The sequence below is a fragment of the Oppia nitens genome, unplaced genomic scaffold (genome assembly GCF_028296485.1).
Source record: "Oppia nitens isolate AA-2021 unplaced genomic scaffold, nextdenovo-longstitch-racon4-pilon3 scaffold11_pilon_pilon_pilon, whole genome shotgun sequence".
In the NCBI taxonomy this organism is placed as follows: Eukaryota; Metazoa; Arthropoda; class Arachnida; order Sarcoptiformes; family Oppiidae; genus Oppia; species Oppia nitens.
In genome coordinates this window covers 784,647-810,580 of record NW_026533190.1, presented here as the reverse complement: position 1 = coordinate 810,580, position 25,934 = coordinate 784,647, and the positions used below count along the sequence as shown (strand labels likewise).

Here is a 25,934-nt window from a genome sequence, read left to right as displayed (position 1 = left end):
ACTTATATATACTTTTTATGATATGTAATATCTTATGATTTTTTAAAAAAAACTATTAGTTAAATGTTTGACCCATTGATTCAATGATTGCGTAAAATTTTGTGCAATAATTGCAATATATTTTACACATACATAACAAGTGATTGTGGCCTAACATTGGACTAAACATATATAACATGGGTTACAATGACTGACATAATAATTAAAAAAATTTGTTTTAAAACTTTTATTATTTAATAACTACAGTAATTAGATTTAACAAATAGTATAAAATTATTAAATAAAAGTAATTTTTTTTAATATTTAATATTATTGAATATTTTTTAACTCAGTTAACAAATAATTTAAAATACAATAATTTATTAAAGTACATCAAAAATATGTTATTATATTTTTTACAATTATTACAATTTGTTTACAAATATTTTTTCATAATTAAAAATTTATTAAWGCATCAGTCATATTGAAATAATAATTAAATTTAAAAAATAACTTTTAATACATTATAAAAGWCACACAATTATATAGCAAACAAATATTAATAAATACAGTATATTTAATATCAATAATAATATTTTTGGTTAATCATATTATTATTATTATTACAAAATCAATATATTTATTGTGTGTTGCAATTATTTTTTTCATAATTATTAGTTATCATATAAAATAATATACTATTTAAGTCATACAGTTATATAAGTTTTTAAAAGTCATACATAATTATATCATAAATTGTAACTTATTTATTATTTATTATATTATTTATTATTTAATATAACTTAATTATATTATTCATCATATATTAATATTTTCAATATATAATTATCCAATGTAACTATTATTACATTATTTTATTTATTATAATATTAAATTTTAATTATAATATATATCAGGCGTTATCAGAATAGTAATATTTGATTACTTTTGATTAAAATGCACTTATGGTTTATTAAAAATATATTTCATCTAGCTCAAATACACTGTTCCAAAATTTATTTTAATTAAGCAATATATTTAATTTAATATTATACAAAAATGGTTATTCAATTTATTTATTATAAACTTTTTGTTTTTTTATCTTGGTCGTTAATTACGTTTTTTTTTAAAATAATGGACCGTATAATCATCTGATAACGTCTGATATTATATATCTAATAATATTGATTACAAATTAATATATTTTAGTTTACCACTAGTGCTATCACTATAGCTATAGGTTTCACCATTGATTAGGTATCTATAATACACACCCATTGAATCCACTTCAAGATTTGGTAATTGTTGTATATCAATGACCTTAACAGTACCGCTACTATTGTTTTGATAATTACAGGTATATTCACCTATTTTATATCTATGATAATTGCCGTCAACATAATGCGGTTGTTGTGAAAACATTTTCTTAATATCCAGAAAATATTGGCGAAAACTTTTAATCAACAAATCATTGACCGCACTATTGATGGCAATCACCTCCGACTCGGGTTTGTTCATCAATTCTTTAAGATTGTTATCGATGAATCTCTTAAGCCGACCGATCAGTTCATCCAATTTGTAATCAAAAGCCAATCGGCCGATCAATTGAATGTTTCTGACAGTTATATACGGTTTATTTGATTGTTCAACAGTTTTGATCAATCGTTTCAATTGATATCTATCCCCGAGTTTCAGTACATCCCTGATATGATCCAAATCATTGTCGTTGCTGAACACCAATCGTTCGGTATATATAAATACCATCATTACTTTGAACGCATCGGGAGTGGTGTCCCGTATCTCTACTTTGTTGTCCACCGATTCCTGCCATTGGCCCGAAAACATTGACCGAAAAACATCACTTTTAGCACTCATCAGTAGTTTATGAGCCGGAAATGATTGGCCATCGATTAGAAACTGGACATCACTTTCTGTATGATTTAGCAGATAATCCAACTCTGGATATAAGTCTTTGTCTAAATCCAACTTTACCTAAAAAATTGTTAACAAATTTTTTATTAAAAAAAATAAATATAACTTATATTAAAAATACTTGTATTTTACTTTTTTAACAATTACTGACTCGTCGTCCATTACTTAATAAAATAAATTAATAAATAGTTATTTAGTTTAATTTTAGTGTAAAAATAATTGTCTAAATTAATATATTTATTATTTATAATAACTAGTAATACTAAATAATTTTTTTTTAAAAAAATATATTTTTAAAAACTAGCAAATTATTTCATAAATTAAATCAAATTAATTATTATTATGTCATTAAAAAGTATAAACTAATAAAAATAAATAACTATTGATATTACTGTATACTGTATATGTAACTACAGTAAATAATGATAATATTTTGTTAGGCAACTATCTTATCATATTTTGATAACTATTATATTCATTTAGTAACATAAAAATTATTAATATAAAAATAAATATTAAGTATGATAAATTATTATTTTATTTTAATAATTATTTTTTTTTATATTTTATTAAATATTTATTTCAGTTAATTTAATTTTATAGAATCGTTGATTATTTAATATATAATTGAATTACTGAAAGTTATCATTTTTTACAAAATATTTATCCAATTAATGATTTATTATCTAAAGTATTCTATAATAACATACAAATATTATAGAAAGTTATTAATTAATTATAATAAATATTAAAATTTTATCAATATTTATATATAATATTTACCCTATTATGTTAAATAAATTATATTATACTGTATTATATTTTTCAGTTTGATAATAATATTAAATAATGATTATCAATACAATAGTTATAATAATATTATATATAATATTCATTAAAAAAATATAAGTTGTAATTATTATTATTTTATAATAATTTATATATAATTTATATATTTATCATTTAAAATAGTCTATAATACAATATATCTGGTAAAAGTTACATATATTAATAATATAAAAAAAGCAAACTATTTTTTCTAATAATAAAATTATTATTACACAAATTATTATCAATTACTACTAATTATTAAAAGAAAATCATTAAAAAATTATTTTATTTAAAATAATTAAAAAATTATTATTAATACATAATAATTTTTTTATGTTATTTAAATTTTACAATATTTGATATTATAATTGTTATATTAGTTATAATGATAATGTGATTACTGATTGGTATCAATATCTCTGACTTGACCTAAACCACAACCGCACGGACTATAGATTTGACCATTGATTCTGTATTTATATGGATAGCCATTATAGTCAACATCAAGTTTAGGCAATTTATTGATATCTATGCTTTTAATAGTACCGGTATTACTAGTTTTATAATTACATGTATAGTTACCGATTTTATATCTATTATGAACACTATTTTTATCATAAGTTGTATGAGTGAAAAAACACTTAATTTTAATCAAATATAGTTTAAAACTTTCAAACAATAGATTATTTAGCGCATTGTTAATGGTATTCAACTCGGACTGCGGTTTAGCCATCAATTCACTGATGTTATCCTCAATAAAACTCTTTAATTTAGTCATTAAATCATCCAATTGATAGTCAATAGCCAATCACTTCAATCGTGTCCATCCATATCATTGACTTTAAATGTTGGCCAACTTTTGCCATCAATCGTTTCAATTGATATTTGTCGGCAAGTTTAAGCACATCTCGTATGTGATCCATATCTTGGCTATCGTTTAATAGTAAACACTCGATATATATAAATCCGATCATTACTTTGAACGCCTCCGCAGTTGTCTCTTTGATCTCAATCGTATTAGCATCTGATTCGCGCCAATCGCCCGAAAACATGGCCCGAAAAACATCACTTTTCAGACACAATACCGTTTTCAGTGCCGGAACCGATTGGCCATCGATTAGAAACTGGACGTCACAGTCATTGGCGTTCAACAGATAATTCAATTCTGGATATAACTCTTTATCTAAATCTAGGTTTGTCTTAAAAAATAAATAGAAAAATAATTATTTATTTATTATTGTAATCAATAAACTAATTACCATTTTATCAATCAGTGATTGTTTGTCCATCAGATCACAAAAAACTGATTCACCAAAAAAATACTTTGAATATGATTTAATTTATAATTATTATCTAACTATTATATATATGTCATATATATGAATATATATATAAATACCGTATGTGCGCGCATATAGACACTATCGTTGATTTTTTTAAGAAATAAAATGAACATTTGGTATTGGGCTGTAACTCACATATACCCCCTCCAATCTACAAAGGCTATATCTAAAGTCGCGGGGGTAGGTAACAATTGGGGGATAGGGTAAAATGTAAGACCGGTCATTACTTATACCTTACTTATAGAACTTATTGAAGTTTTTATTAATGTATGAAATTACCCCCACCCCCATATGCCGTCAATAGATGGGTAGGGGCATATGGGTAGGGGGTAATTGCATACATTAATATAAACTTCAATAATTTTTATAGTGATACGTATTTGTGAATTTATTGTATTTGCAAACTTTTGGTAGGGTTGGCGGTGTAACTCACATATTGCCCCTGTTTTTCATATAGTCTCGGATGCCCTATTTGGGGGGGGGGGTGCTATATGCGCGCGTACTGACGGTAATTAATTGATAGCTGGTATGAATGAAAACAGTATTTACTTGTTGTTGTTGTTGATGACAATACACTAAAATATAATTAAAATAACAATAAATAATTTCACAGAAATTAATTACAATTTACAATCAAATACACGTGTATTATTTTAATAAAAAATTTAACAAACAGTGATTCAATAAAATTTTTAAAAACTACTAGTATTACTATTAGTATACTGTATATGAAAATAATATGTAAATATATGATATATTGTTAAATAATCAGACATTTTTTTGTAATTCAATATTATGTACAGTATATAAATTTTTAACTAATGTTTATGTTATCAATAATTTACATCAACATTATGCATGACTGTTTAAATGATAACATATTTTATTTTAAAAAATAAATTATATTATATATTATAAATAAACTGTTTTAACTTATTTTAATATATATATAAATTATATAAATAGGTATAAGTATATGAATTTCCTATTAACATATATATATGTATTGTCTCAATGCAACTTAAACCAAAATAATAGCAGACAAACCATAAACACATAGATTACACTTAATATATATATATACATACAAAAATACATAATATGTTAATTCTACTATAATTTTAATAATAATAATAATAATTTCCAATAAAAATTTATAATTTCAAACAATTATTTATTAGTTAATATATAATTTTATATAATCATTTACTGTAATATAATATAATTTTATTTAGCAATTACTGTAAGTAATTATTTTTATTTAAAAAAATCGTATATAATTATACCAATATAATCATTAATATTATTTTTATCTACATAATTAATTGCATTACATAATAATAGTTATAATATAATAATAATAATAATATCAAAAACAATTATTTTTCAAATTAATAATTAAATATTTAATATATATATATATATATATTATCAAATAATATCAAGTAATTGAATACTGATTACAATTAATTAATTTCACGGATATTACCATAACCGAGATCATGGCGACTATAGATCTGACCATTGATTTTATATCTATAATAATGACCGTCATTGTCATACGTTGGCACCAAAAACATTGCCGGAAAGTTTTCAAACAATTTTTCAAACAACAGATTATTAACAGCACTGTTAATGGCATTCAACTCTGGCTGCGGTTTTTGACGCAATTGTTGAAAATTATGGTCAATAAATGACTTCAATCCGGCAATCAGTTCCACCAATTGATAGTCAAACGCCAATCGGCCGATCCGTTCAATTCTATCCATTGATATCATTGACAACAAATGTTGGCCAACACTCGTCATCAAACGTTTCAATTGATATCTGTCGGCGAGTTTCAGTACATCACGGATGTGATCCATATCTTTGTCGTCGTTGAGAAACAATCGCTCTGAATATATGAATCCAATCATCACTTTAAACGCCTCAGGAGTGGTGTCTTTGATCTCAATCTTACTATCCGTCTCTCCTTTGTCTTCACCCGATTCTCGCCAATTACCCGAAAACATTGCCCGAAATACTTTACTCGACATACATAACAACAACTTGACCGACGGTACTGTTTGGCCATCGATCAGAAACTGGACATCACTTTCGTCGGCATTCATCAGATAATCCATCTCAGGATATAACTCTTTGTCCACTTCGGTGTTTGACTACAACAACAGTAAAAAAATAATTAAAAAAAATAAATAAAATTTTATTTTAATTAATCAAACTTTAAATACCATATTATCCTTAAACTGATTGATTGGTCGATCACCAGTTAACTGATCCCAAATAATATGATTAGTAATTTATTTAATATTTTTAATTAAACAAAAATTCAATCAATTGATTGTCTGAATTGAAATGTTTTTTTGGGTATTATTTGTTTGTTTGAAATCAATAATAATAATTAAAAAAAAATATAACTAATAATAGACAGTAAATGATTTTTTTTTAAATTATTGCAATCATATAATTAGCGGTCACTTCAAAGGCATACAAAAAAACTTTTTATAAACTAAACAAATAATTATAGTATTATATTATTACTGTACTGTATATTACATGCAATGACTTATGATTTTTTTACAACAAAAAAAACTATTAATAAATGTTTGACCCATTGATTCAATGATTGCTTATGTTTTTTGATACAATAATTGCAATATATTTTTATAGACACAATCAACACGTGATTATGGCCTAACATTGGGACTAAACATATATAGCATGGTTTACAATGACTAACATAATAATTATATTTGAAAAAAACTATTATTAATTAAATTTCAGAAATACGGTAGTATAAAATTATAATAAAAAGTTAATATTTTTAATATTTAAGAAAATTTAGTATTTAATTCAGTTAGTTTAATATAATTTATTACATTATATAAAAAATATGTTATTATATTTTTTTACAATTATTGTAATTTGTTTACAAATATTTTTTTTCATAATTAAAAATTTATTATATGAAAAGTTATATGGAAATAGTAATTAAATTAAATAAAAACTTTTAATACATTATATAAGTCACACAATTATATAGCAAACAAATATTTATAAATACAGTATATATTTAATATCAATAATATCAATAATATTTCTTAAAAATAAATTACAAAAAAAATAAATATATTTTATGTTAATTAAATTTTAATTATTATTATTATTATTATTATTACTCTTATAATAATAATATTGATTATAATTTACTGATATCGATGTCTTTGATTTCTCCATAATTGCAATCACTATAGCTATAGATATCACCATTGATTCGGTATCTATAATACTCACCATTACTGTCAACCAGAGATTTGGGCAATTTATGTATATCAATAGGTTTAACGGCACCGGGAGTACAGTTTTTATAAGTACAGGTATAGTCACCGATTTTATATCTACTATAATTGCCATCTTTATCATACAATGCTTGAGTATTAAAAAAATCATTAATTTTAATCAAATATAGTCTAAAACTTTCAAACAATAGATTATTTAAGGCATTGTTAATGGTATTCAACTGGGACTGCGGTTTAGCCATCAGTTCACTGATGTTATCCTCAATGAATATCTTAAGTTTGGCCATCAATTCATCCAATTGATAGTCAATAGCCAATCGGCCGATCACTTCAATCCTATCCATCGATATCATTGACATCAAGTGTTGGCCAACACTTTTGATCAATCGTTTCAATTGATACTTATCGGCGAGTTTTAGTACATCGCGGATGTGATCCATATCTTGATTGTCGTCGTTGAGAATCAATTGCTCGGTATATATAAATCTGATCATTAATTTGAACGCTTCGGGAGTAGTGTCGCGGATCTCAACTGTGTTGTCCACCGATTCACGCCATTGACCCGAAAACATGGCCCGAAACACATTACTTTTGAGACACAATACCGTTTTCAGGGCCGGAACCGATTGGCCATCGATCAGAAACTGGACATCACTTTCGGCTGAATTCATCAGATAATCCATTTCTGGATATAACTCATTGTCCACTTCGGTGTTTGACTACAAATCAAACAACAAATAATTTAAACAATTTTATAGAAATATTTAATTTACAACAAAAAATTTATTTTAATTAAACAATTTTTTAAATACCATATTTTCCTTAAACTGATTGATTGGTCGGCCGCTAGTTAACTGATCCCAAATAATATGATTAGTAATTTATACTATAATTTAAACAAATATTCAATCAATTGATTATTTGAATTGAAATGTTTTTTGGGTATTATTTGTTTGTTTGAAATCAATGGTAATAATTAGTAAAAACACTTAACAAATAATAAACTAATTATAATAAAGAAATCATTTCAAATATAAATTGATTGTAATTTCATTTAAGCAAATCATATGATTAGCGGTCACTTCAAAAGGCATACAACAAAAAATTAAACAAATAATAGTATTATTATTATTATTATTATTACTAGTTTGACCCGCGCAACGTCTATAGCCGTGCAATTCTTATACTAATTTTAAAATATTCATTTCATAAGTAATTTGAATGAGACTTAATTTGTCTATACAACTACTACATAACCTAATGTAACAAAACTACTGAACCAATACACATTATTTCGTCTAAACTTTTGAGAATTTTTAGTTTTTATATAAATTTAAATAATTTTAATAAAAATTGAAAATTTAATCGTTTTTTCGAAAAAAATTTGCATTTGAGAAAATTTTACAAAAATTTAGCACAGGTAGCTTACCTCCCGGTGCCCTAATATAGCAAAGTGTAATTACACAACACCTGCCTACCTGTCCTTAAAACCTACCAGTGCTCAATAAACATTTAAAATTTCCCATAGAAATAACTGCTTTAAATAAAAATTGAAAATTTTAACACAAAATGTAAATTTTTGCATTTGAGAAAATTTTACAAAAATTTAGCACAGTTACTTACCTCCCGGTGCCCTAAGACTCACACAATATAGTAAAATGTTATTACACAGCACCTGCCTACCTGTCCCTAAAACCTACCTGAGCTCAATAATCATTTAAAATTTCTCATAGAAATAACATTGCTTTAAATTAAAATTGAAAATATAACAATATATTTTTAGCTTTGAATTAAAAAATGGTTGTTGAGGAAGTGTGCACGCATACAAACAGACAAAACTATTATATTAAAGTATAGATTATTACTGTACTGTATATTACATGACTTATGATTTTTTTAAAAAACATTTAGTAAATGTTTGACCCATTGATACATTGCTTAACATTGATTTTTCACCCAAATATTTACAATACATTTTAAATGCATGTGATTTGTGGTCTAACATTGACTACACATTTATAAACTTATATATTAAAGATAACTATTTGTTGTGTTTGTAAACATTTATTATTAACTAATTAAATATATTTTTATAGAAATAAATTTTTTCTGATAATTGTTTTTTTATATAAATAATTTTACATTTTAATAATAGGAAATTTTATTTGTTTATAAAATAATTTATGACATTAAATATTAATATATAAATTTCAATTAACCAATTTTTATACAATATATTGTAATATTATAATTAAATATACAGTTTAATATATATATATATATCATTAATCAATATTTTATAATCATTAATCATTCATATAATTAGTATTTTAAAACATAACGTAATTAAAAATTTATATAAAAAAATTACTATTATTACACTATAATCACATAATTATTATTATATTACATAACATTTATTTGTAATAATAATTATTAGTATTTTTTTCAATAATTTTTTTTTTTAAAAATTAAATAATAAATAATAATAATGTAATTTATAAATTACTGATATTAATAATTTTAGTATTAGTGATATGAGGATTACAAGCACAGGGATTATATTTTTGTCCATTGATTTGAAATCTATAAAATAGGTTACTATTGTCTCTCTTTGGTGGCGCAAACTCTACCATCGTATGAAATGATCGATAATATGGTAACAACTTTTCAAACACTAGATTATTGACAGCCGTATTGATAGCATTCAACTCCGTCTCCGGTTTGGCCATCAATTGCTTGAAATTTTGGTCAATAAATATATTCAATCGGGCAATCAGTTTATCCAATTGATAATCAAATGCCAATCGGCCGATCAGTTCAATCGTATCCAACGTTAAGATTGATTTTAAATGTTTGCCAATACTCGTCATCAAACGTTTCAATTGATATCTATCGGCGAGTTTCAGGACATCCCGGATGTGTTCAAAGTCTTTGTTGTCGTCGCTGAACATCAAATGTTCGGTATATATGAAACCAATCATCACTTTAAACGCCGCGGGAGTCGTGTCCCGGATCTCAATCTTACTGTCCTTATCATCAGTTTCTTCATCATCATTGCCACCCGATTCTCGCCAATTACCCGAAAACATTGCCCGAAATACTTCACTCTTCATACACATCAACAGTTTAACCGACGGTACTGTTTGGCCATCGATAACGAACTGGACATCACATTCATCCGCATTCATCAGATAATACATCTCTGGATATAACTCTTTGTCGACATTAGTCTATTAAAAAATAAAATTAATTTTATTAGTAATAAAAAAAGATTATTGAAAAGCATTAGTTTTAGTTAAAATGTAAAAAAATCAAAAGCAAAAATTTTTAATACCATTTTATCATTAGCTGAAACTGATTGTTCGGCCATCACTTAACTGATCCAACAATAATATATCAAATTATTTATTATATAAAAAAACTTTTGATTAAATTTATTATTTTAAATCAATTGAACGAAAAGTTTTTGTTTGTTTCAACAATCAAATCAATTGCAATACTAAACAATATATACAAACAAAAAAATTATAGACAAAAAATGATTTCAAAAAATAAATAAAATTGATTGCAATTTCATTTAAACAAATCATACGATTAGCGGTTAATACATCAAAAAGCATACAAACAACAAACATAAAACTTTAATAAGGGGTGGTACCTATATTACGTTCGCACTTGAGGGGAGGGGGAGGGGRAGGGGTTGGACAAAGCGAACTTTTGCGAACGAGAGGGGGAGGGGAGGGATAGAGACTTTAAGAACGTTCTCATTTAGATATTTTATTTTTTTAGTGGTGGCATTAATACGTCTTTTAACTTTTTTAAAAAAAAACTAATAAATTCAATCAATTGATTGTCTGAATTAAAAATAATTTGTTTGTTTGCAATCTCAATGACAAATATTAAACATATATAAAAAACATTATATAGGAAATGATTTCAACAAAAAAATAAAAAATAAAATTAATTGCAATCACAAATCACATGATTAGGTCAATCATTTAAAAAAACTATATAAAACTTTAGGTATAATTATTATTAGATTATAATAATTAGCTTACAGTATATCATATGAAACTTTTTTTTTAAAAAAAACTATTAGTAAATGTATGATTCATTGATAAATTGCTTAATAATTAGTGTAATAATTGCAATACATTTCACACACATATATATACCGTTTATAACATGGGATGAATCATAACTGATATAATTAATTAGTTTTAGTAGTATTTGAATAGAAAATATCATATTTTAAAATTAAATACATTTTACGATAATAATAATAATAATTTTCTAAATTTAGTAATTTTATTCATTGATTAATTGTTTTACAATTATAACATAACTAATACAAATACAGTTATTAACATATAACTGACTAAATTTATAAATAATTAACAAAATTGTAATTTATTATTAATTAAATAAATATAATATAATATATATATAACTAATTGTTAATCAAATATAATAATTGTTTTTAAAGTACAGTAAATTTTTATGTTAATAAGATTATCATTTAAAAAAATACAAATTTTAATAATAATATCTCTGACATAACCATAATTATATGCAACAAAAAATACGGTAATAATAATAGTTATAATTTATTATTATTTGAAAATCAATCGATCATTTTTTRTATCATTTTGATTATTATAATATAATAACCAATACTACAAATATTGTTATCAATTAATTTTGGATTAATTATAGTTTTATTATAGATTTTTGAATAATACTTAATTATAATATRTYTTCAAACCTTACCCGTCACACACACACACACACACACACACACACACACACACACACACACACACACACACACACACACACACACACACACACACACACACACACACACACACACACACACACACACACACACACACACACACACACACACACACACACACACACACACACACACACACACACACACACACACACACACACACACACACACACACACACACACACACACACACACACACACACACACACACACACACACACACACACACACACACACACACACACACACACACACACACACACACACACACACACACACACACACACACACACACACACACACACACACACACACACACACACACACACACACACACACACACACACACACACACACACACACACACACACACACACACACACACACACACACACACACACACACACACACACACACACACACACACACACACACACACACAATCCAATATATGTAACAAAATAACGGTAATAATAATAATTTAATAACATTTGTTTTTTATATCATTTTGATTACTATAATAACCAATACTACAAATATGGTTATCAATTTGATATCGAAAACTATTGCAATTATGTCACGAAATAGACTTATATAATCAAATTTATCATCTTTTATACGGATTTGTTTAAAAACTAAATGTCTAGCGATTTGATTCATATATAAATTATTGTATTTTTGTTTCAGTTGTTCATCAGATCTCATGCATCCAAACAATAGTTCACACAATAGTTCATACAATTTATACTTAACCGCCAATTCACTTAACATTCGGCGATTAGCCGACGATATTAGTGACCGCTGCCGCAGATGTTGGCCAACACTAGCCGTCAATTGTTTCAATTGATATCTATCGGCGAGTTTGAGTACATCCTCGATATGATCCAAACCATTAACACTGTCGTCGACGACGACAAACACCAGTTCCCCGGTATATATGTATTCAATCATTGTATTGAATGCCTCGGGAGTGGTATCCCGGATCTCAATAGGTTTACCATCCGATTCATTCAGCCATTCATCGGAAAACATTAACCGAAATACTGGACACGATTTCATTAAAAACGATTTGTGCGCCCAAACTGATGATTGGCCATCGATTAGAAACTGGATGTCATAGTCGGTCATCAGGTAATCGGCTAACTCTGGATCCAATTCTTTATCCAAATCCAGGTTTGACTTTAAAAAAGCGATAAATAAAAAAATAAAAAAAATTAATTAAAATTAAATTTTTTTTTTAAAATAATTTTTTGAATCAATTGAAATTATTTTCATTATAAATAAATTAATATATCAAATAAAATATTATACCATTTTATCGTTAACTGATTGGTCGGCCATCACTTTAATCAACAACTGATATCAAAAAAAAATTAGAAAATCTATGATTGAATTTAGTGTTAAATTATTATTTAACATTCAATCAATTGAATGTCTGAATCAAACAATTAAAACTGATTTTTGTGTGTTTGTTTGATATCAATGGCAATACTACTGAAAAACTATATATAAAACAGGAAATGATTTCAAAAATTAAGTGCAATTTAATCATACGATTGTATCACAAGACAAATATATATATATATATTTATTACTAAATGTTTGACCCATTAATAAATTGTCTAAAAATGTGTACAATAATTGCAATATATTTCACACACACACACGTGATTGGGGCCTAACATTGACTATACATATAACAGTAATTTTAACATAACTTATATAATATAATTATTATAATTTTTAAACACATAATTAAAACTTTGAAATTTAAAAATAAATTAAATACATATATTACATAATAATTTCAATTAATATTAAAAATTTTAATGATTGATAATTTAATTATTTACAGTAAAATATTATTACAAGGTATATGTAATTGTGATACAATTAAAAAAAACAAAAAATAATAATAATTTTTTTAAATACATTTTATATTAAATGATATAATTTATGATTATTTTCTAATTTATCTAAATATCGATTAAAACATTCAAAAACCAAATTATTTACTGAATTGTTGATTGAATTCAGCTCTGACTGCGGTTTTTGTCGCAATTGTCTATAATTGCGATCAATGAATATCTTCAGTACACGAATCAGATCCGGTAATTGATAGTCGAAAGCCAATCGACCGATCGGTTGGATGTTATCCATGGATAACATTGATATCAAATGTCGGACAACTATACTACCCATACGTTTCATCCGATATCTATCGGCGAGTATCAGTACATCCCTGATATGATCCAAATCATTGGTATCGTTGTTGAACATCAATCTCTCCGTATATATAAATCTAATCATTACGTTGAATGCCTCGGGAGTGGTGTCCCGGATCTCAATCGGTTTTTTACCATCGGATTCGATCAGCCATTGGCCGGAAAACATTGACCGAAATACTGGACTCGATGTTATCATAAATAGCTTATGTGCCCGAACTGATTGGCCATCGATGACAAACTGGACGTCCAAGTCGTCGGCTGTCATCAGATAATCCAATTCCGGATACAAATCCTTATCAAAATCCTTGGATATAAAATAAAACAATTAACAAAAAAAATATTTTTCAAACTAATTTTCTTATAATCAATTGAAATTATTTATTAAAAAATTTAAATATATATATATACTGTATAAATATAATCATTAAATTATATACCATTTTATTGTTAACTGATTGGTCGGCGGCCATCACTTATATATTATTATAATATATATAACACTTAACTGATTCAAACAAATTAAAAAAAAAATTAAATCAATGGAAATACTTTTTTTTAAAAAAATTTTTTTAATAAATAATAGACAAAAAATAATGATTACAACAAAACATACGATTGGATTATCAATTGAAAACACAATATATAAAATTAAATAACAATTGAATTATTATTATCATATTGTAGTAAATCACATGAAATGTATTATTTTGTTTAAAACATTATTTAAACAATTATTAAGTAAATGTTTGACCCATTGATAGATTATTGTCTAACATTGACTACACATCTATAAAATGGATTAATATAATTGATATAATAATAATAATAATAATTATTATTATTATTATAAATATTATTAATTGTATGCAAATATTTAATAATAAAAAAATTATCGACGATTTTTTACAATTATTTCATTGATTTAATTTATAATTATAATTTTTACATTTTTTTGTTTTGACTAAAAATAAACTTAATTGTAATTTTATGTCAATTTTTATAATATTATGAAATTATATATTTATTTATATATCAAGATTTACTGTATATAATAATATTAAAATAAGATATCAATTAACATTACTTTTAATAGTTTTATTTATTTATTTTTTGTATTTTGTTATAGTTTTAAAAAATAAAAAACTATATATATATATATGTAAATTGGTTTAATATAATAGACATAATTACAGTAGCTTTTTATTTTATTATTAATAATTATTAAAAACATTTTTCGGATAATAATTTAAAAATTTAACATTTTAGTCACACATAATTAACACTAATATCATTAGTAATAATAATATTTCTATATTCATATATATAATCAAATAATTAATAATACAGTTAAATTTTATTGTTAATTAAATTTTCATTTTAATTACTTATATTTTTTTTAAATAATAATACCATAATAATCACTACTTTTAATTGTATCGATATATATATATATATAATTATAAATTATTCAAATCAATTGATTTAATTGTAACATTTAACATTGTAAAATTTAACAAGTGTTTTCAATAGTTTCAATTGATATTTGTCCAGTGGGGGGGGGGGGGGGGGGGTGTAAAACCTAAAAATCTCGATTTCAGGGAGGATAAGATGACACTACCCTACACCCCCCAACTTATCGCAACCCTAACACACATATTAGTTTTAATGTTAACTCAATTTTAATTGTTATTGTAGACTATATTGTAAATTAACTTAATTCAGATATTTTTTTTTGTAAAATGAAACTCAAATTTTTAAATTCAAATAAAAAAAATGTTTGTTGTTAATATTAATTAAATTTTTAAACAAATTTATTAAAAAAAATAAAGTAGTAAACAAAATTAATTAAATAATCTATTAAAAATTATATATGTAATAATATTTTGTAATTTCATTAAATATTTTTTTAAAAAAGTTAATTAGATAAAATAAAACAGATTTTTTATTAATTATAATAATTAAACTTAACTCCATTTTTACAAAAAAAATATATACTGTATAATAGATTTTAATTATAACAAAAAATTATTTCATTACTAATTTTGTTTGATAGATAAGTAGTCGACATTTATTAATTGTTTTTTTATTGAAAAATAATAATTAATTAAATTAGTTTTATTTTAAAATACAAAAAAACAAAATGTTAGCTAGTATAAAATTACTAATTATTGCTAATTTGCTAATAATTTTAGTAAATGGTATACAATTGGCTGATCCAGTTGTTAACCCACTTTCAAACCCACAACCATCAGCACCAGTACTACTACTACCACTAAATACAATAGATTTACCTAATAATAGATATTCAAAATTTTTGTGTTCACCAGAAAATTTGAATACAAAACTAATCAATGATTATATTAACTGTCGATCAGAAATACCTGAACAACAACAGACTGCAAATGTTAAACAATATAATCAAAAAGTAAGTAATTATTAATTAATAAATATATAATTATTTATTTACTAATAAAAAATAAAATACTTTTTATTTATTATTAAATTTTAAAAATATATATAATATTTAAAGTTTTTGATCTTAAGGGGGTATAGAGGGGTAAATTGCAAAAATCTCATAAAAGTTGGGGTGGGGTATAGGGTGGGGTGAACATCTTTTTCATGGAATTTTAAGCTATAATTTTTGCCAAATTTGAGTAATTTCCCTATAAATTGCCAATAAATTTCTAGAAAATTACCAATAAATTCCCAATAAATTACCATTTAATATATAATAAATTCCCAATAAATTCTCAATAAAATCCCAATAAATTCTCAATAAAATCCCAATAAATTCCCAATAAATTCCCAATAAATTCCCAATAAATTCCCATTTAATATATAACAAATTCCCAATAAATTCCAGAGGGGTGGGGTAAAACCTAAAATTATCGATCTCACGGGGGGTTAGATGGCTATACACTCCTACCCCCTTTCGTAACCTTGATATTATTTATATTAATAATCAATTTAATCGTATGAATTATATTTCATATATATATATATATATATTATTGTCAAACAAATAGATGTCAGACATATATGCTAACTGTGCCGTAGGTCGGGATCATATACTAAACAAGTATACAAATGTCAATCTAAACGATAGATTTGTTAAATCAAAAATACTTGAACTATGCTCTCAATCATACAATCAATGTTTCGATGAAAAAGTTAATGAATATAAAACACTKAATAAACAATTGATAACWGATTTGATTAATGAAGAAAAAGACGGTAAATAYAGATTCACTAAAACAACTAAAGAAGTTATTGTAAGTAATATCTAATTATTATATATATATATATATATATATAATATTGAAATAATAAATTTATATTATATTTTTTTAAAAAAAAGTTAAAATATATATATAGACAAAGCCGCTTAAAAGTTTAAATTTTAGTAATATTGTGTATACAGTTAAATTTACGCTAAGCAAAGAAACTTATAATATACACTATTACCTAGGTGAAAGTTATATAAAGTACCTTGGATAAAAAAGCATTAAATAAAATTACTAAAATTTTTTAAAACTTTTAAGTGTCATATAAACAGTTTATATATCAACAATTTATTGTTAATTGCTAAATAAAGTAATTAATTTTTTATTTTTTTTGTTGTTGGTTAAATTTATTTAGCAATGTCGAAAACAATTGTTAAATTTACCAGAAAATGTTGACCATAACCAACAACAACAACAACAAAGTCCACAATCAATACTAAACAATATCCAAAATCAAACAGATTTTCCAAACAATATGATATCCAGAGCATTGTGTTCATCGGAAAAATTGAATACAAAACTAATCAATGATTATATTAAYTGTCGATCGGAAGTACCCGAACAACAACAGACACCAAATSTAGAMAATATAATCAAAAAGTAAAGTCAATTAATTTCTAATATAATTACTATTACTATTACTATTACTATTACTATAACTATTACTATTACTATAACTATTACTATTACTATTACTATTACTATTACTATTACTATTACTATAACTATTACTATTACTATTACTATTACTATTACTATTACTATTACTATTACTATTACTATTACTATTACTATTACTATTACTATTACTATTACTATTACTATTACTATTACTATTACTATTACTATTACTATTACTATTACTATTACTATTACTATTACTATTACTATCTATAACATCCATATTGTATATATCAGGCAAACAGTAAAATGCTGTTAATTTTAAATATATATATATACATATTTATTAATTATATTATTAAAACAGATGCTAGAAATATATGATGACTGTGTCGTAGGTCGGGATCATATACTAAACAATTATCCAAATGTCAAAACAACTGATAAATTTGTTAAATCAAAAATACTTCAAGAATGCTCTGAATCATACAATGAATGTTATTATGAAAAAATACATGAATTTCAAAAACAAAACAAACAATTGATTGATGATATGAATAACGAACACACAGTCGGTAAATACAGGTTCACTAAAACAATTGGAGAAGCTTTGGTAAGAAATATTTAATTTATATATATATATATAGTATATTAATATATATATATAGTATATTAATATATATATATAATATATTAATATATATATATAGTATATTAATATATATATATAATATATTAATATATATATATATATATATATTTATATATATACAGTAGTTTTTTTTATTTATTCAAAATACTTGTTGCCTTATTATAAAATGTGCAAATATTGTATATATTATTATATATACAGTATATACAGTATATATATATATTTTTACAAAAAATTATTGTTATATATGTATATTTATAACTATATATATATAAAGAATTTAATTATTTTACAATTTTAAATATATATAAATATATAATATTATACATATATATTGCAATATTTAATTTATATTAAATATTTTTACAAAAAATTATTGTTATATATACTATAATATATAGTACTATTATATATATATACTTTTATATATAGTATAATTATAACTATATATATATATAAATACTTAAATTTTATAAAAAATAAAAGTATCAAATTTTTACTGATTGTTTGTTAATAATAAGTTTTTTATAATAATTTTTATAAAAATAATTTATTTAGAAATGTCGATTTCAATTGTTAAATATACCATACAATGGTTAACCATAACCAACAACAACAACATTAAATTTTTTCAAATTTTATACAAAGTATGACAAAATTTTTAATTTAATTACTACTTAGTATATGTTATTTATAATAATTTTCTTTTAAGACTATTATATTAATTATTTTTTGTTTTATATATATTTTTCTAGTCATGTCGTAAAAAAGCGTATTTGGTTTTATAATAATTTTTTTCAAACAAAAAAAATTTGATTAAAATTTTTAAGTCAAAATATTTTTTATTTATCTATGATATAATTTATTTTATCAAAATTAATTTTAGCAAATTTTTTTGTTGCTGTTTTTTTAAATTTTGTAATTTTTTGTTGTAATAAGTTATTGAAATATATAATAAATTTTGAATTATAAAAAAACTAATTTAGTAAAGTTAGATTTATCTATCATTTATTTAATGCTAATTATACAACAAAAATTTTTTTGAATTGATAAAATTGTTTATGTTCAAAATAAAAAACTAAATTTCAACTTTTTATGTAATTATAATAACTAAAATTTATGTTTTTATAAATTTTTATTTAAAAATATATACAGTTATTTAAATACAGGTTAACCTACTGGACATTATATTACATTATTTTTAAACAAACAATTATAAAGACTAATTTTTTTATATTTTTAAGTAAAATTAATAAATTTTAAAAATAATTTTATTTAATTTAATAAATATAATGGATAAGATACAGATTTAGTTTGTATAATAAAATTTAATTAATAAATTTTCAAAATTTTTAAATTATTGATTTTATTGTTTTAAATTTATGTAAGTTTTTAAATATAATTTTACAAATTAAAAAACATTATATAATTAAACCCACACACGATAGAGATTAAAATTAATTAAAACATAGTGTATATAGTGGGTTACCATAACTAATACAATTATTATATAAATGTTAATTTAATTAAAACTTAATTATTTATAAGTTTTTTACAGTAATTTTCAATTTTGACAATTTATTAACAAATAATTTCTACAATAATTATAACATCAGTGCATGTATTACTAATAATAAATACAATTAACAAACAATTTTAATACAATAATTGGTTTAAATTACAAATATATATGTATATTAAATTATGGTCATTATTTTTATTTTTATTTTTATTTTATTTGATTCATTTTATTACAATTAAATAATATATATTATATTTAAAAATTTATTATTCGTATTAGACATAAAATTTATTTTATTTAAAAAAAACTCAAATACATATTATTACGTAATATTATATAAGATTTAATATTATACATATTATAATATTTTTACAATAATTTAAAAAATTGATATTTTATTGATAAATAATTTTTCAAATTTACATCTTTTACTACAGTTTACAAACAATTATATTAAAAAAATATTATTTTAAACACGAGTTGACATAACTAATATAATTATTATATAATTTTTTAATTTAATTAAACCATGTAATAATTAAAAAGTTGACATTTTTATTGATAATTATTATTACAATTATAACTTTATTATAACTAATTAATCTTTAATTAATTTTTCATTTATTATTATTATTATTATTATTATTATTATTATTATTATTATTATTATTATTATTAATGTAATTGTAATTATTTTTTTAAAAAATTACTTATAATCAATGGTTATGACTGGTTATGGTTTTTTTTAACAATCAAATCTATATCTATCTCCATATGTATGTCTATATTTCACTAAATTTAGGTACAGTATTGATATCAATAGTTTTAACGGCACCGGTAGTACTGTTTGGATAAGTACAGGTGTACTGACCAATTTTATATATATTAATAGTATTACCATTAGTACAATAGGTTGGTTTGTCAAACAAGTTGTCAATCCTATTGCAGTGTTGGCTAAACTTTTCAATCAACAGATTATTGCAGGCATTGTTGACGGCATTCAAATCTTTCGGCGATTTTTCCATCAATTGCTTAAAATTATTATCGATGAATGTCTTCAATGCACCGATTAGTTCGTCCAATTCATAGCCAAACGCCAATCGGCCGATCTGTTCAATATTATCGACAGTTATAACTGATCCCATGTGTCGGACAACCAATGTTTTCAATCGTTTCAATTGGTATTTGTCCGCCAATTTCATTACATCGTGTATGTGATCGACGTCTTTGTTGTCATTGAATACCAATTGTTCGGTATATATAAATCCGACCATCACTTTGAACGCTTCGGGAGTAGTGTCCCAGATCTCAACCGTATTGTCCTCCGATTCGCGCCAATTGCCCGAAAACTGGGCCCTAAATACTTCACTTTTCAAACGTAACACTGCTTTCACTGCCGGAACTGTTTGGCCATCGATTAGAAACTGGACATCACTTTTGGCTGAATTCATCAGAAAATCTATCTCCGGATACAACTCTTTATCCAAATTCAGATTTTCATAACAAATAAAAATAATTAATTAATTTTATACAAAAAACAATAAATAATTTATTAGTAAATTTTAATGTTAAAAAATATAAAATTTGTTTAACAAATATTTAAATCAATTATATATATCAATTATTATATAACAATATAATTATTGATATATATATTATTAACATTTAAAAAAAAAATTTATACCATTTTATCATTAACTGATTGGTCAGCCATTACACACCAACTGTTCCTAAAAAATAATCAGTAATTAATTTTATTACAGTATTATTATTATTATTATATATATTATATAATTATATTTATATACCCAATTAATTTATAATATAAAATACACAATTAAAATGTGATTTTAAAAAAATATATATATAATTTTTAAATCAATGAAAATAACACTAACAATAAAACAACTTAAAAATTTCATAAAGTAATTAATTGCAATTTTCAAATTAATCATACGATTAGTTTATCAAATAAATCATATAAAAAAAATTTCTAAACTATAAATAATAATAATATTTAAATTTATAAAATAACAGCAAATATGATTAAATCATTTTATATAATTGATAATTACTGTGACAACTAAAATCATATCTATAAATATTAATAAAAATATTAATATTTTTGATAATTAAACCCATACACCAATAGAGGCTAAAATTAATTAAAACATAATATATATAATGGGTTATCATAACTAATATAATTATTATAAAAAATTGTTAATTTAAATAAAACTTTTTTACATTACATTAATTAAAAAATATGACAATTTATTTATAATTAATTTCTACAATTATAGCATCTGTATTACATCAATTTTAATACAATAATTGATATGAATATATATATATAATTTATGATTACCTTAATTAATTTTTTTAATTACAATTTTTTTCAACAACAAAAATAATAATAATAATAAAATTTATTATCGTATTAGTTATACAAAAAAAAAAATTCAATTAGAAAGATATTATTATTTTTTATTATTAATATTACGACAATAAAACAAWTGTATTTTAAATTACAAATTAAATCATCCAAAAAAAAACATTTTAATTAGTTATGTAAAAGTCATACATAATTTTAACATTTATAAAATTAAATATAATAAAAATAATTATTATTTAAAAAATCATTAATTAATTATTTATTTATTTATTATATAAATTTATTTGAAAATTAAAAATAATATAATTACTTATTATAGCATCAATCATACACAACAACAACAACAAAAAAAACATTGTAATTAGTAATGTAATCAAATTATTATTGAGTAAATTTAATTATTTTTTCATTTATTATTTTTACTATTAATGATAATGTAATTGAAATTATTTTTAAAAAATTACTTATAATCAATGGYTATGATATTATAATTGATTTTTTTTAACAATCAAATTTATATCTATYTCCATATGTATGTCTATATGTCACTAATTTAGGTACAGTATTGATATCAATAGTTTTAACGGTACCGGCACTATAGTTGTTATTATAACTACAGGTGTACTGACCGATTTGATATCTATTATAATTACCATTTATATCATAGGTTGGTTTAGTCAAACAAGTTGTCAATCCTATTGCAGTGTTGGCTAAACTTTTCAATCAACAGATTATTGCAGGCATTGTTGATGGCATTCAAATCTTTCGGCGATTTTTCCATCAATTGCTTAAAATTATTATCGATGAATGTCTTCAATGCACCGATCAGTTCATCCAATTCATAGCCGAACGCCAATCGGCCGATCTGTTCAATATTATCGACAGTTATAACTGATCCCATGTGTCGGACAACCAATGTTTTCAATCGTTTCAATTGGTATTTGTCCGCCAATTTCATTACATCGTGTATATGATCGACGTCTTTGTTGCCGTTGAATACCAATTGTTCGGTATATATAAATCCGATCATAACTTTGAACGCTTCGGGAGTAGTGTCGCCGATTTCAATGGCCGTGTCCTCCGAGTCGCGCCAATTGCCCGAAAACTGTGCCCTAAATACTTCACTTTTCATTCGTAACACAGCTTTCACTGCCGGAACTGTTTGGCCATCGATTAGAAACTGGACATCACTTTCATCCGTATTCATCATAAAATCCATTTCCGGATACAACTCGTTATCCAAATCCAGGTTTTCCTACAAAAAAATAAAAATACAAAAAAAATAATTTATTTTATTAATTAGTGACTGAAATCACACCAAAAAAAAATTAATACCATTTTATCATCAATTGATTGGTCGGCCATCACTTAAGCTAATTGATCCGATAATAACAATAATATGATTAGTAATTTAGACTATAATTAAAAAAAACTTTTAAAAATAAATTCAATCAATTGATTATTTAATTTATGAATTGAAATGTTTTTTTTGTTGGTATTATTTGTTTGAAATTAATGGTTAATAATTAGTTAACAAATAACTTAACAATTAATAATAGACTTAATTATAGACAGTAAATGATTTCAAATAAATTGATTGCAATTTTATTAAACAAATTGATTGCAATTTTATTAAACAAATTGATTGCAATTTTAATTAATAGCAAATCATATGATTAGCGGTCACTTCAAAAGCCATACAACAAACAAAAAAGTTTTATAAACTAAACAAATAATAGTATTATTATTATTATTATTATTACTGTACTATATATTACATGCAATGATTTTTGAATATATTTTTTTTAAAAAATAATTACTAAATGTTTGACCCATTGATACATTGCTTAACCATTGATTTTTCCTCCAAATATTTACAATACATTTTAAAATGCATGTTATTTGTGGCCTAACATTGACACTGTATAGACAATGTATAGGTTATGTACAGTAGTACTGTATAATAGATTTCACAATTATTTCACAATACATAAGCAATCAATTGAATCAATGGGTCAAACATTTTACTAAAATTGTTTTTTTATATATGAAAAATCATAAGATATTGCATATAATATACTGTATATACCGGTATATATATATATATATATATATATATATAAAAAGTTATATATCATATTTAGTAATACTAAATACTAGAGGGGGGAACCGAAGATTTTTTAGGAACCGAAACCGAAAAATCTGAAAATCCAGAACCGTAACCGAACCGTAACTAAAACTTAGGAACCTAATGAAACCGGAACCGAACCGTAATCTTACATAAATTAGGTTAATAATATTAAGGGAGTAAAAAGTGAGCTTAAAATTTAAAAAATTTATTTTCATATTTTTATTTATTGCTATAAAATACGGTAATAATTAAATTAGTATTTTAGTAATTAGGTTATATTTATTATATTTATTATAACATATAAACTTATAAATATAATTTTATAACTAAATTAATAATTAATTAAAAATAGAAAAATTTTACTTAATAAATAATTATTTTTTAAATGCTATTATTATATTATTAAAAAGTAATAATAGTTAAATAAAAATATTTATTTATATTAACAACAGTATTTCTAAAGATAATTTTATTTGTGCTATTAATTTAAAGCTAAAAACAAAAACCGCAACCGAACCGAAACCGAAACACAAAAACCAAAACCGTGATAAAACCGTTTCGGTTACGGTTTCATTCGGTTTTATAAAACCGAACCGTTTCGGTTCCTCCCTCTACTAAATACTATTATCGATTGGCGCCAAACATTGTCTACAGTGTCTACTCTACACTTACACTGTGTATACACTGTAGTAAAGATAGGTGCAAAAAATATGGGAATAAACAAATTGTGTTTAAATTTAATAGTTATTGATTTAATAAATTAAACATTTATTGCAGATTAAATCAATTATTTATATATAATTATAAAATAACTACAATTAATAATTAATTGTAACCCGATTGGCCGCAAAACCATTTTCTATTCGGGTATTTCTAATGAAAACATACACAAAACATATGAGTGTCTAATCGGGAG

General features: G+C 23.1%; 8 protein-coding genes and 1 long non-coding RNA gene across 9 annotated transcripts; 1 reads left to right on the top strand and 8 right to left on the bottom strand.

Moving 5' to 3' along the window:
* Positions 1 to 1,104: 1,104 nt before the first annotated feature.
* On the bottom strand, positions 1,105 to 2,086 carry LOC128952486 (uncharacterized). Its single transcript, XM_054297891.1, has 2 exons — positions 2,044 to 2,086; positions 1,105 to 1,971 (listed from the first exon to the last, which is right to left on the bottom strand). Exons 1-2 carry the CDS (start codon positions 2,071 to 2,073, stop codon positions 1,168 to 1,170), a joined length of 834 nt encoding a protein of 277 aa, XP_054153866.1. The 5' UTR covers positions 2,074 to 2,086; the 3' UTR covers positions 1,105 to 1,167.
* Positions 2,087 to 5,514: 3,428 nt separating this feature from the next.
* Positions 5,515 to 6,540, bottom strand: LOC128952454 (uncharacterized). The gene is made up of 2 exons (XM_054297859.1): positions 6,317 to 6,540; positions 5,515 to 6,244 (listed from the first exon to the last, which is right to left on the bottom strand). The coding sequence occupies exons 1-2, from the start codon at positions 6,317 to 6,319 to the stop codon at positions 5,552 to 5,554; spliced, it is 696 nt and encodes a 231-aa protein (XP_054153834.1). The 5' UTR covers positions 6,320 to 6,540; the 3' UTR covers positions 5,515 to 5,551.
* Positions 6,541 to 7,284: 744 nt separating this feature from the next.
* Positions 7,285 to 8,277, bottom strand: LOC128953241 (BTB/POZ domain-containing protein 9-like). Its single transcript, XM_054298720.1, has 2 exons — positions 8,197 to 8,277; positions 7,285 to 8,103 (listed from the first exon to the last, which is right to left on the bottom strand). Exons 1-2 carry the CDS (start codon positions 8,197 to 8,199, stop codon positions 7,285 to 7,287), a joined length of 822 nt encoding a protein of 273 aa, XP_054154695.1. The 5' UTR covers positions 8,200 to 8,277.
* A 288-nt stretch (positions 8,278 to 8,565) lies between these two features.
* Positions 8,566 to 10,780, bottom strand: LOC128953230 (BTB/POZ domain-containing protein 9-like). The gene is made up of 3 exons (XM_054298709.1): positions 10,722 to 10,780; positions 9,933 to 10,617; positions 8,566 to 8,570 (listed from the first exon to the last, which is right to left on the bottom strand). Exons 1-3 carry the CDS (start codon positions 10,755 to 10,757, stop codon positions 8,566 to 8,568), a joined length of 726 nt encoding a protein of 241 aa, XP_054154684.1. The 5' UTR covers positions 10,758 to 10,780.
* A 1,903-nt stretch (positions 10,781 to 12,683) lies between these two features.
* LOC128953221 (ankyrin repeat, bromo and BTB domain-containing protein DDB_G0293800-like) lies at positions 12,684 to 13,651 on the bottom strand. Its single transcript, XM_054298698.1, has 2 exons — positions 13,497 to 13,651; positions 12,684 to 13,364 (listed from the first exon to the last, which is right to left on the bottom strand). Exons 1-2 carry the CDS (start codon positions 13,524 to 13,526, stop codon positions 12,684 to 12,686), a joined length of 711 nt encoding a protein of 236 aa, XP_054154673.1. The 5' UTR covers positions 13,527 to 13,651.
* Positions 13,652 to 13,893: 242 nt separating this feature from the next.
* Positions 13,894 to 14,883, bottom strand: LOC128953209 (BTB/POZ domain-containing protein 9-like). The gene is made up of 3 exons (XM_054298689.1): positions 14,851 to 14,883; positions 14,202 to 14,717; positions 13,894 to 13,902 (listed from the first exon to the last, which is right to left on the bottom strand). Exons 1-3 carry the CDS (start codon positions 14,881 to 14,883, stop codon positions 13,894 to 13,896), a joined length of 558 nt encoding a protein of 185 aa, XP_054154664.1.
* A 3,400-nt stretch (positions 14,884 to 18,283) lies between these two features.
* On the top strand, positions 18,284 to 19,784 carry LOC128952251 (uncharacterized). The gene is made up of 4 exons (XR_008484433.1): positions 18,284 to 18,297; positions 18,686 to 18,931; positions 19,529 to 19,617; positions 19,726 to 19,784. It is a non-coding gene; the product is annotated as an uncharacterized LOC128952251 (long non-coding RNA).
* Positions 19,785 to 21,274: 1,490 nt separating this feature from the next.
* On the bottom strand, positions 21,275 to 22,231 carry LOC128953199 (speckle-type POZ protein-like A). The gene is made up of 2 exons (XM_054298676.1): positions 22,177 to 22,231; positions 21,275 to 21,969 (listed from the first exon to the last, which is right to left on the bottom strand). The coding sequence occupies exon 2, from the start codon at positions 21,941 to 21,943 to the stop codon at positions 21,275 to 21,277; it is 669 nt and encodes a 222-aa protein (XP_054154651.1). The 5' UTR covers positions 21,944 to 21,969; positions 22,177 to 22,231.
* Positions 22,232 to 23,560: 1,329 nt separating this feature from the next.
* Positions 23,561 to 24,252, bottom strand: LOC128953189 (BTB/POZ domain-containing protein 9-like). Its single transcript, XM_054298666.1, has 2 exons — positions 24,223 to 24,252; positions 23,561 to 24,142 (listed from the first exon to the last, which is right to left on the bottom strand). Exons 1-2 carry the CDS (start codon positions 24,250 to 24,252, stop codon positions 23,561 to 23,563), a joined length of 612 nt encoding a protein of 203 aa, XP_054154641.1.
* Positions 24,253 to 25,934: the final 1,682 nt, after the last annotated feature.